Source organism: Scardinius erythrophthalmus (assembly GCF_964197995.2).
Source record: "Scardinius erythrophthalmus genome assembly, chromosome: 3".
Taxonomy (NCBI): domain Eukaryota; kingdom Metazoa; phylum Chordata; class Actinopteri; order Cypriniformes; family Leuciscidae; genus Scardinius; species Scardinius erythrophthalmus.
The window spans coordinates 6,544,870-6,556,898 of record NC_138223.1 but is presented as its reverse complement, the minus strand read 5'-3'; the positions used below and the strand labels follow the sequence as shown (position 1 = coordinate 6,556,898).

General features: G+C 36.4%; 1 protein-coding gene across 1 annotated transcript in view; it reads right to left on the bottom strand.

The window, feature by feature from the left end:
* The window catches only part of erbb4a (erb-b2 receptor tyrosine kinase 4a), a 214,634-nt gene that overhangs the window by 101,912 nt on the left and 100,693 nt on the right, over nucleotides 1–12,029 (bottom strand). Inside the window, exon 2 of the mRNA XM_081362522.1 lies at nucleotides 590–741. Coding sequence (XP_081218648.1) covers nucleotides 590–741 — 152 coding nt within the window. The remainder of the gene's footprint in view (nucleotides 1–589; nucleotides 742–12,029) is intronic.

Here is a 12,029-nt window from a genome sequence, read left to right as displayed (position 1 = left end):
ATTCCCACTTTTTCATCCTATACATTAGAACCGGTAAGAGACGACTTTCATGAAAAAGCATCCATTTATTCAGAGACTCGGTGGCCAGTTGATTTCTCTGTGAATGCGTAATGTAATACACCTGGTTTTAGTGTGAAAACAAGGCAGCCGTGTACAGCCTTTTTTGCTCCATTTCTGCAGTCATACCAAGTTTGAAACCAGAGTGAAGAGTAACATCCATTAATGCAAATGTAAAAGAGCTTTTTAACCATCAGTGTTACCAGCCAGTAATTGCAGCACCCATACAAAAGACTGCTAAAAGCTCCAACTGCCTTTGAAATACAGGATGGCTCGCTCTCTAATGTCATGTCACTAGAGTGTTCATATTGAGAGAAAATAGTCTTCTGCTATTAATATATTTATATAGTCTTGTTAGTCACACATAATAATGCTCTATATTTTGTTAATTTGTGTCATTTTAATAAAAGGTGCACAAGGTGCAAATTTACCAAACTAGGATTTTAAGGTGAGTTTGGGGTAAGTAAGATTTATTTATTTTTTCATCTATCTATCCATTCATCCATCATCAGTATTTGCTGCTGGTACTCACCTTGAGGAAAGACAGGTTGCGGTTGCGTTCAATACTGGTGATCTCCAGATTACCCATGACCACCTCACAGTTCTCGTAAAATTTCCGAAGGGTCTTATACTGCTGGTCCAAATCAGACAGCGTGCTGAGCTTGTTATCAGTGCCAGGACACACTTTAGAAGAGAAAAAGAGAGACAGAGAGAATGATCATTCAGATGACTAAAACTGTTTTGCACTAGTTCATTGAGAAGATTGAAGATCATGTATATAAATCCACAGGGAAAAAAATAGTTCTGAAGCTAGTTTCTTCAAGATGTCATAACCTGTTGCTGAAAACTGACCAGCTTGGCTTCTCTCTCGCCTCTCTATGAAGACAAATGAGAGCTGGCGAGGACAATTCCCCAACATCATCTATTAGATCACGGACCTGTAGAACCATGACCACAAACAGAGTATTTGCTCAACAGGCTTAGAGAATAAGCGGAGCAGGGGCATTTGTGCTGGAGTTATAATGTGGGAAACCACTGGGCTGATGGTGATGGTGATGCTTCTGAAGTGGAGGCAGGAGTAATAAGCAGTTATTGAACCCCGGAGGGCGACTCTTTCTCTACATTACAGCAAGCTATATTACGGCCCGCCGCCTGTGGAGCGGACCACTCCATATTATTGCTGTGGACAAATTACACCCTTCCCAGCTAAATTCATTCACTGTCACAGTTAGGTAGTCCCGGAGGACACGGCGGTGCCATGGTGTATACAAAGCCAAGATTTAGACCTCTGCTGGACAAATGGAGAATAGATTCCCTTATTGAATATGCCACTTCTACAGGTGAGGAAAGCATCTGGCGAGGAGAACAATGTGTCGTCCCAGTACCATGTTTCTCACAAATAGAGGTCTCCTCTGTGCTGGAGTCAATTTGTTTCTGAGAAAGCTCACTAGAGAGGGAAATGTAAGACGTCAATCTTTTTTTCCACCCTTTCCTTCTACCTCTTTTCTCTTCTCTCTCTCTCTCTCTCTCTCTCTCTCTCTCTCTCTCTCTCTCTCTCTCTCTCTCTCTCTCTCTCTCTCTCTCTCTCTCTCTCTCTCTCTCTCTCTCTCTCTCTCTCTCTCTCTCTCTCTCTCTCTCTCTCTCTCTCTCAGATTGAGGCTGTAAAGTACCTTAATTTGTCCCACTTTTCACCAGGGCTTAACACACAGAACACAAATGCATGAAGTAAGATTGAAAGTGCAGATAAAGCTCTGACACCCAACCTCTTTTGTCTTAAAAAACTTCTGATAAAAAGCTATAAGATTTTAAAGTTTTTTGTTTTTGTTTTTTGGTAAAGAGATGTAAAGTCACATTTATAAGAAATAGTCTATATATAGTTTTATATATATATTTATATATATATATATATATATATATATATATATATATATATATATATATATATATATAAATGACAAAAGCACATAAGAAAACTACTAAAATTAAAATGAAAACTTAAGATAAAAGTAAGAGTTAATTCAAAATATTAATAAAAAGCTATAATAAGATAGCACTGTTGTGCATCACTATTAGAGAGAGTCATTTTATCATTCACTTACATCTTAATTATCCCTAAAGTTAAATTATCCCTGGGGCCTCAGTTATAAAACGTGCGTATGCACAGATTTGAACTTTCAAATTTGTTGAATTTGAATTTGAATTTTTTTTCTGTACGCTAAAATCCATGTCAACGTTCATATTTATAAAAACGTTTCTTGACGTGCTGGTCTAAGCAGCCGTACACACTTTTCCTTTGAGCATTGCAGGCCTAGTTCGTAATCTAAGCAATTCTTGCCATTCGCTATTCTCAATAAAGCATTTGGATGTTGACTGGTGCTCTTTTATATGTTGATGAAATGAATTGGCAACATTTACAAGGCAGAGATCTGAAACCATTCAGCTGCGCAACATTTCAAGATCTTTTGCGAAGAGATCTGGACGCACGTTTTTTTTGTGCATACGTTTGTTCTCTGAATTACACGTACGCACATTTGAGAAAAGATGATTAACGTTGGACGGTTTCTACGCAACATTTTATAAACCAGGCCCCTGAAAACTTGCATAAAACGTTTTATTTACTCACCAAAGCCAATTATTTACACATATGGCAATTGGCGAGCATTGTTACTTTATAAAGCATGTTCCAGAATTCACTCAGCCTTTAACTTTCAGCGCTTTGAGTATTTACTTTACTATGGCTTAGAGGCAAAAAGTGTTTCAAATGAAATGTTCAATATAAGGGTGACTGATGTACTCAAAACTGAAGAATGAAAAATGAGAATGTGTCCTTTTGCTCCCTGCCCACACTGACCCAATAATCCATGATCGTTTCTGACGCTAAGGGATTCCTGTCCATACTTCAAAGGCATTTGTCGACAGAAACTGAGCCTTTAGCTTTAGAGACCTGAAAAGCCCACATGAGAACTTCAGGATATGGGATCCAGGCAGGATCAATGGAGTGACAGATCACCACATTAACACCCATCCTGCTATTTCACACACTCATCATTTTTGACTCGGTAAACCCCAAGCTCCTGGGGCGTTGATGTGCAACCAATCTGTTCATCACATTTGCTTCAATGAGACATCTGCACTTTTCAGGTCTGCCAAAAGTTTAGGCAACTTTCATGTTTCCATCCAGCTTTTTATCATGTTTTTATTGCAATTATGCACAACTTATAGACCTATACAATAACCATGTATAAGTGTGTGTATAAAATTGTCAATTTTGATTTTATGGTGACTTTAATTTGCACTATATTTTCTCAAAATGTAATTAAACATTTGAAAATGTAGAAAAGATGAAAGAACGACCACTTCCTCCAGTCTATTGGACACAGTTTTGGACCGATACAACAATCTCAAAATGGCTAAATATTGGCTGATATATTGGTCTACGATTACAAATTACTACATCAGCACTTGGATTTTTCACTGTTGAACCACTCTCTGAAATGACTCTTTCTGCATGTCAATTCATTCATGAGTCATTCATTCAACCAATTCGCTCAAAAACACTGATTCATTCTGAATTGAAACATGCGACTGTCTTCACAAGTGAGTCGTTGAATCGTTCATTGAACAGATTTGCTCAAAAAACAGTGTAAGTATGGCTATAACACACAGGTTGACAAACTCAGTTGCAAGATGGATTACATTATCTTAATTTGCTCAGTAAATATTGATATATGTGAATAATTGCAATTAATTAATTCTTTGACATGTCATGTAATCAATGTTTTAAATTTTATTGACAAAATGACAGAACTACTATTAATGTAGCTATACGCTAAGTGTCTAAATGTGTCCAAATATTTAACCAGTTGATGAGATTATATTCAAACTCTTTTGGAGTAATTGTGTCATCTCAACAAAATATCCCCCTCAATCCAGGAAGTGCAAGAGAACAGGCTGTTTTTTTTCCAGAATGATGGGGATCGCTTAACGGCTCAGAGCTTGGCCAATGAAATCGCAGCAGTCCCTCATCCATCATTAGCTGACGGGGTCAAAGTGAGCCGCCCTCTCCTCATGCTAAAAACTCCAGTCTGCCCTGAATCATCATTCTCTATCACAAACCTTAATTTATGCCATTGATTAAACTAATATCAGCAGGTGACACCAACCCCATTTGGCTTTAAGGACATCTGCAATGATCTTGAACACAGTATTCTCTTCCTGGTGAGAAAATCATACAGCATAATTATTAAGATTTCACTTTAAAAATGTCTACTTCTTTTTTTTTTATCCTAAAATACTCCTATCCTAATCTAATAAGTCAGACATTGATTGGTTAGCTATCGAAAAACAAGAATTGAGATCCACTTCTGAGATGCATTAAAAGAAAAATGCTGAAGACCTGAACGGTGTTTGCTGCCTTTTTTAATGAGATGAACCTCAGTTCTCTTATTCTGAATCAATAATAATTTGCTTAAATGGCAAAAAGAAAGGTGTAAATAGCAAACATATGACATGAAGTGGACATTACACGATGTGGTCCGCCAATATTTAATCAGGTGATTATAAATCAGATTCATGCAGTAATCCATATTCGTATAAGAGTCACAGTTGCTGAATGTAAAAGTCATATCTCAGGTGGACGGCTATTGTAGGAGGTCACTGAAGCGTGGAACCATGTTGGGAGTGGAATTATGTTCCCAATCCATCAAACTTGGGATCTACCGACGGCATTTTGCTTCTGGTGTGAAGTATATGAAGCAACAAATCTACAAAGAAGTGTAGGGAGGTATGGCAGTGTTGTGCACAAGACAGGGAACATTCGGTTGAGTAATGTGATGGAAATTGATGTTTGTAATAGATATAATCATGCATCTGCATTCCAGGCTTCCGAATGTAATGTGTTCCCATTTCAGTTAGGCTGTTCATAGCAAAATTGACCGTAATATCCCCAGTGATGAGCAGGCAGTTTGATGGTTTCCTCTTGGAAATGAACACTGTCAAGTGCAATAACATGAATCAGCGCGTGAAACGCAGAAAGAAGACACTTTCCCAGCTCTCATATTTTGGAGTTGTAGATACAATTGCAGCCTGGAGTTTTTATAACAATGCTTCAAAGAATGAGTTCAAATATATCTAGACATTCATTAAATACATTATTAAACACAATATGTTTTTCAAAAATTAAACAAATCCATAGAGTGTAGATAGTAGTTCAGTGGTGCAAAACTTTGAAAATAAAGTTTTTGTCTACAAATGAAAACTTTATCAAAATGTTCCCAGTTCACACGGATCTGTGAAAACGATTAAAAACACAGTATGCTGCCAGGCCAGTAGTTGGCGATGTCACTTTGTAAAGAAACACTCCGCGCCTATAGACTGAACACGTATACACATGCACATAACCTCACCGTTTTCACAAGTTCCCGTTTTTGTTGTTTACACAGAGACGATAATGGTATTGTTTTCAAAAACTTGCATTTTGAATCCCGTTTTCAAAAGTTTTTCAGGCCCACCAAACGCCGTTGTCTTGTAAACGAACGGGCAAAACACATCAGAAATTTTCTGTTTTTAGATGGTTTAATTTAAATGGCCCCAACTAAACACACCTGATCAAACTAATCAAGTCCTTAAGGATGGGCCTTTTTCGCAAGAATCGGAAATTATGTCAGCGCAATGTAAAAGATAGTGGCCTGCACCTATTATATTAATATTCTCTTTTCTCAGATAACGCTTCTTGCCTTTTCTGTTAAGTCTGTTTTCCAAGTTGCTGTTTATAACACAAAGACATACTTGTTTGTAACTTTGTATTACATTTTATGGTTATAGTTTAACTTAAACTATAGTTAACTTTAGTTAAACTTTGAAACATTAAAATTCAGGTCATTATAAAAATCCAAAAATGCAAGAAAATGCCTGACATGTTTTTGAAAATCGTAGGGTTTTGATGTCGAAACATAAACAGACACAATCCTAAGACAAAATTGGGATAATTTGCAACTGCTTTCTAATTTCTTTCTTATGTGGAAAATGTCTCTCTTTTTTGTCCATATAATGAAAGTCAATGGGGTCCAATGTTAGTTAGTGTTAGACTTAGTTTGGACCCCGTTGCGCTGACTTTCCTTGTATGGACAAAAACACTCTTTGCAAAATCTTCGTTTGTGTCCTGCGAAAGAAAGACAGTCTACAACGACATGTGGTGAATAAATAATTACAGAATTTTCCTTTTTTGTGAAGTACCTCTTTAATCTAACTATATGGTCAAGTACTATGCATCTATTCACATTTGTATTCAAGCAAATCTGTGATCAAATACCTGAAAGAGTATCTGAAGACATGCTGTTGCAGTGTAATAACACACATTCAACGATGTGAGAAGCTCACCACTCTACTGATTGAAGAGAGATATTATACATTATTATATACATTGAGACTAAAATACAATTGCATTTAGAGCTGATAATACTTTCAAGCAGGAGGGATGTTCACATGACTGTGGGTTCATAGCTGCGCACCAAGTGTAATTTTCAAAAAGTGTAATTTTGAAGCATGAATTTTAATAATGTGATCAAGTGTAATCAGGCAACTTGCAGATACTTCATATAGTGTGAAATAAAGTTCAGATATGCACTGGCAGGCCCTGATCATGTGATAATGACCATCATTTGACAATGAAAAAAACACAAATGACAAAGAAATGGTTATTAGAAATGGTTATTGTATAGAGGCAATTACAAATATGGACTGAAAGAATTGGGTTCTCTATGACTTCATTCACCTAAAGCAGTTGTTTCAAACTCAAAACACTCATCTGTTCCAGAATCAGCTTCCTGCTGCCTGAATAACTAACATTGGGGTAAAACGAATTGTAAAATTGAACTCACCACATGCCTATATAAGTGAATATTAATCAAACTACAATATTGAAAACTTCTCACTGAATGTGTTATGAATGTGTCATTTTTGTTATAACTGCTGAGGGTGACTCACACAACTTTTTGCATATTCATGTCTTAAATGCTGCATAATTCAAATAAATGTTCTATTGCTTTAAAATGCAAGCTGTTACATGAAGTACACAGAGGTACAGAAGAGTTTAATTGTCTTTCTGTAATGAAAAATGCCTCGCATATTACAAAAAAAGCATAATGAATAAACACAAGTGTTCTCAATGATTCTGATGGAAATGGGACTATACCATGACCATTGTCTTGAATCTTTAAAAGCTTAATGCATTTATTAGCATGTGCCTTTATTGAGTAGATAATGCATGATCCAAAAGTGTGAATTATTTAGCATCAGAGTTGAAAGTTAACCATCTACAGAGGTTAAAACCTTACTTAGAATATTAAATGTACATATGTAATGAGTTCAATTCCTGTTGTTCACATATGAGCTCATTTTCACGAGCCAGACCTGTAGCAGTCCCATTCATGGGTCAAGGTTACATCATAGCTGGCAAACTCGCCTGCAGTAATGGATGTTAAAATGACGAAACCATCTGGACATGAACATATTTTGTCAGCATGCTGACTGAGATGCTTCCTTTGGCTCTGGCTCTTTTGTGTACGGTTGTATTTTACCAGTATATATTATATCTTGCAGTATATCTAATTTGTTTTTGGATTCTGATCTCTGATAACCTAATATTTGATAGTGGATTCAGGCAACTGCAAAACTTAATGTTAAAGAGGAAATTGTTGCACTGAGTTTTGCAATAAGAGCTGTAATCACATTTAAAGCAGTGGTGAGGCACAAACATATCAGTTTAGAAGTCTAATATTCCTCGGTTTCATTATTGCAATTGCAAATGCAGTCGTTTGAATTAATGCAAATTTGTTCCTCTGTATACATATGATGCTGTGCAAGATGTGAGTTGAACGTACACTGGATAGAGTATCGGGATGTAACGAACACCCTTCTCCAAGATTCAACTAATAAAGACATGTGACCGTAGCGCTAATGCCACGAATGTCACATGCAACAACACAAACATGCCACACTGTTCTTCTTCACCCACAGCATGCCACAGGAACCCCACTGTTGTTTTCCTCTTTACAAAAGCCAACTGATGCATCTATGATATAGGGGCGGGGGGAAAGATTATATAATTTCTGAGGAGGCCAGCAATTACATCACTCTTTGTTTTGCATACCTAAAAGAACATAAAACATATTACTACCACTACTCGTACAATGAAACAATTGCTTATTTGCTGGCAAAGACAAATTTTTAAAAGCAACAGAGCCCACTCCACTATTTTAATATCTACATCTACATATATATTTATATATCTACATATATATATATTCCTCATTCTCTGGGACCCACCTTTAATGTAAGTCTATGGGATTTCTATTTATAATTATCTTCAAAATCAAAAGTCAAAAGTCTCTTAAAGTACCATAAAACAGTCCACAACTATTTAAATGATATTGCTTTTACATAATAATCTGAGAAACAACACCTCTTTTTTTAAATAACTTATATTTTAGACAAAATATTGCCAACTACTTTGTCTAATTTTGATCCGCCAATGTATAAAGTTCCAGACAAAGCCATAGCAGAACATACAGTAAAACGTTGCATGTTTCAGAGCAACACACAGTAAAGGTGTTTCTGAATAATTCAGTGTTTCAAATAAATCAATTGCGTGAATGATTCAGTGATTCACTCATAAAGCCATCACTTGTTTAGTTCATAAATGAATCAGTGCTTTTGAACAAAACTATGGAATGAATGATTCAGTCACTCACTCATTGGTAAAGGCAGTCAATTGTTTTGTTCCTGAATGAATCAGTCTTTGTGAACGAATAGGTTGAGTGAATGATTCAAATATTCACTCATGAAAACAGTCCCTGCATCCGAATATGCCAACTTCGACACTATATATTAGGTAAAAAACAATATTTGAGCCAATGTTCGAGGTGGCGAAAAGTTACACAGATGACCTACTACTTCCAGCAAGATTCTGAAGATTGCATCCGCTGAACACTTTGCTATTCCATGAGGCCACGGGAGAGGATTTGTGAATGACAGTGAAGTGATGCAACTGACGCCATAGGTCACATGACAGTGACAACATGGATGTAGTACGTCCGAATTTCATTTATATTACACACATTCATACTGCATAGAACATAATTTTTTTTTTTAATGGTCATGAAGTACGTTTTAAACGAAATGCAGTACCTGCTTTACAGTATGCAATTTTGGATGCATATACAGTAGTCAGTTGGTTCGTTCCAGTCACTTGCCACCACCTATTGGTGCTTAGATGTAACTGCAGAAAGAGTCACTGATAAATCCTCTCCTCTAACAGACAGTCTGAAATGTGCAAATACAGAATAGCGGAAACAAAACAAAACCTGTTGCAGTTTGGACTGCATATCAGCATGTCGGAGATGTTAAGCATGAATTATTTGGTTTGCCTCTCTGTCAGCTGCATTCAGCACAGTGTGTGACATGCAGAGCAGACAGCTGGAATAGTAGGTGGGATTCTGTATGCAACAACCTGAAGAAGAGTGTGACAGATGAGTCACCGAGCGAGGTGTTCATGCCTTAAGAGGGAGTATGTTAATACCACATCGCTATATACATAACGTTAAACTGTTCAACAAAACATAAAACTATTGCAATCATTTGCTCAACCTCATGTTGTTCCAAATACTTTTAAAGGAACACAAAAGGATAAATCCTTACTTGAGCTTCAAAAAAGATGTATATAAGTGGTCATATGATTCATGCTCTATATATCAAGTCTTCAGAATCATCACTTCCAATGAAATGGTAACAACTGAGTCTGGATCATGAGTCTGTGAGTTAAGCTTAGATTAGGTAGATTCATGAATGAATCATTTAGACAGGTGTTGTGAACTGGATCAATGGTTTATTGGCATATTTGACTCAAAAGACTGATTCACTCATGCATCAGATATTGCTACCTCTCTCATGAACACGCCAAAGAGAATTAGGATGGATGTTAAGACTTTACAGTCATCATGAAATCAAAAGATTATATATATATATATATATATATATATATATATATATATATATATATATATATATATATATATATCTATATATATATATATATATATGATTTATGATATTGCATATACAGTAATAGCATATGTATATATATTTATATATAATCTTTAATCAAAATAAATTCTCCCTCTTGCAGTGACATCTCTTCTCTGGCGTGTTTACTGGTGCGAGGACGGGACAAACTGTCACTCACATGAGATCGACCCATAACAAAACAACCATCCAACAATCCAATCAGTTCCCAATGGACCAAATCAAGTCCTGTACTACAATTTCTCTTGTTCAAGAAGCCTTTTCACTCTGATATGTTACAATTGCAATTTCCGTTTCATGCTGACTTTAAAAGACATGGAGTATAAAGGTTTGTATTTTGGGTAAGTATTTCTTTAACAGTCTATTTTCCACTCTGTTCAACATGGACAGTATGCCTCTCATTAACCAAGATCTGGAGACAGGTGTGCAAGAAATCTTTGGTATTCAGTCTTAATACAGTATCTCTGTTTCATACACACATACACATGCATCCTCGCTGACTTACACAGCCGACGAGAGTCGCTGTCAAAACAGATTGGGAGCCAGCGCTGGGCCATTCATCACCCTGCTCTGGTGTTCCTGTCTACTCTACTAACAGCCGCACACAAGGGCCTGTCTCCGACTACTTGAGTTTCCATAGAAAGCATGCACTGGAGACTGCACCATTAATCCTAAACAATCACTTGGGCTGGAACCACTTGATACGTCTGAGTGGGCCAGCAATTCACAGCTGCTTTCTCTTTTTAAACCACATCCTTGCTTATCTGGTGCATAATGCTTCCATTTTACACCTCACAAATTACTTTGACATTTGCACACACAAAAAAAAAAAAAATCATTCCAAAGTAGATCGGGGATTAGTCACAAAATGTATTTTTACATTATAACACAGTACTCTGTAAATGTGAAGTTAAAGAGCCTTTCTCCCTGGTTTGACTTTACTCATTACTCATTGCTGTAACCCCATGTAGTTAGGTTTGTTCAGAATAGAATAGAATAGAATAGAATAGAATAGAATAGAATAGAATAGAATAGAATAGAATAGAATAGAATAGAATAGAATAGAATAGAATAGAATAGAATAGAATAGAATCTTAGTGGTTTCTGGGACAAAATCCCCCTCACCACAGGTATGGGCAATAGTAAGTCTAGCAACATTCATTACTTACTGTAGGTTTAAATAACACCAGTAGATGTTACCTGTTAGATGTTATATAATGACACATTTTTAGGTCACCTGAGGAAATATTTTGAACAATATAGTGAAATATCACACGATTACGGATCTGACTGCAGAGCGTATCCTCATTACTGGTTCTGGTACCCACTCATTCATTCTGGGGTTCCTCTGTTCATCTAGGCTTACCAATGACTGACAGCAACTTTGTCATTGAGGCACAATGGTGGCATCGTGGGACAACATCACACAGAGAGGAGAGAGAGTGAAACTGTTAAATGTTTGCCCCCTCCAAAGCTGACCGACCCTTTAAAGGGCTCCAAACCTCTGTGGACGAAAAGAAGGCCGGACAAAGGAAGGATGCTTTATAAGGGCAATAGCGAAGGAAAAAATGGAAAAGCTGATGAAAATGAAAAGAAATAGACCTAACCGCAGGGTTTGGCAGATGTTTTATGAAGCTCAGGACCTTGAAAGAACTGCAATGGAGTTGATGCAATGAGCAACATCATGTGATGGGAAAATTGGCCAGAAAAAGTGATGGTTCTTCTAGTGTTTAGTGACACAAAGTTAAATAAAATAAAAGGCAAAAAGACTAAAACTAAAGTAGACAAAAAAAATATTCTAAATATTTGTAAACATTTTAATATTTAAAGTATTATTATTTCTAAGTTGTACAAGCCTTAAAGAGAAACATATAAATCTGTTTTATAATATT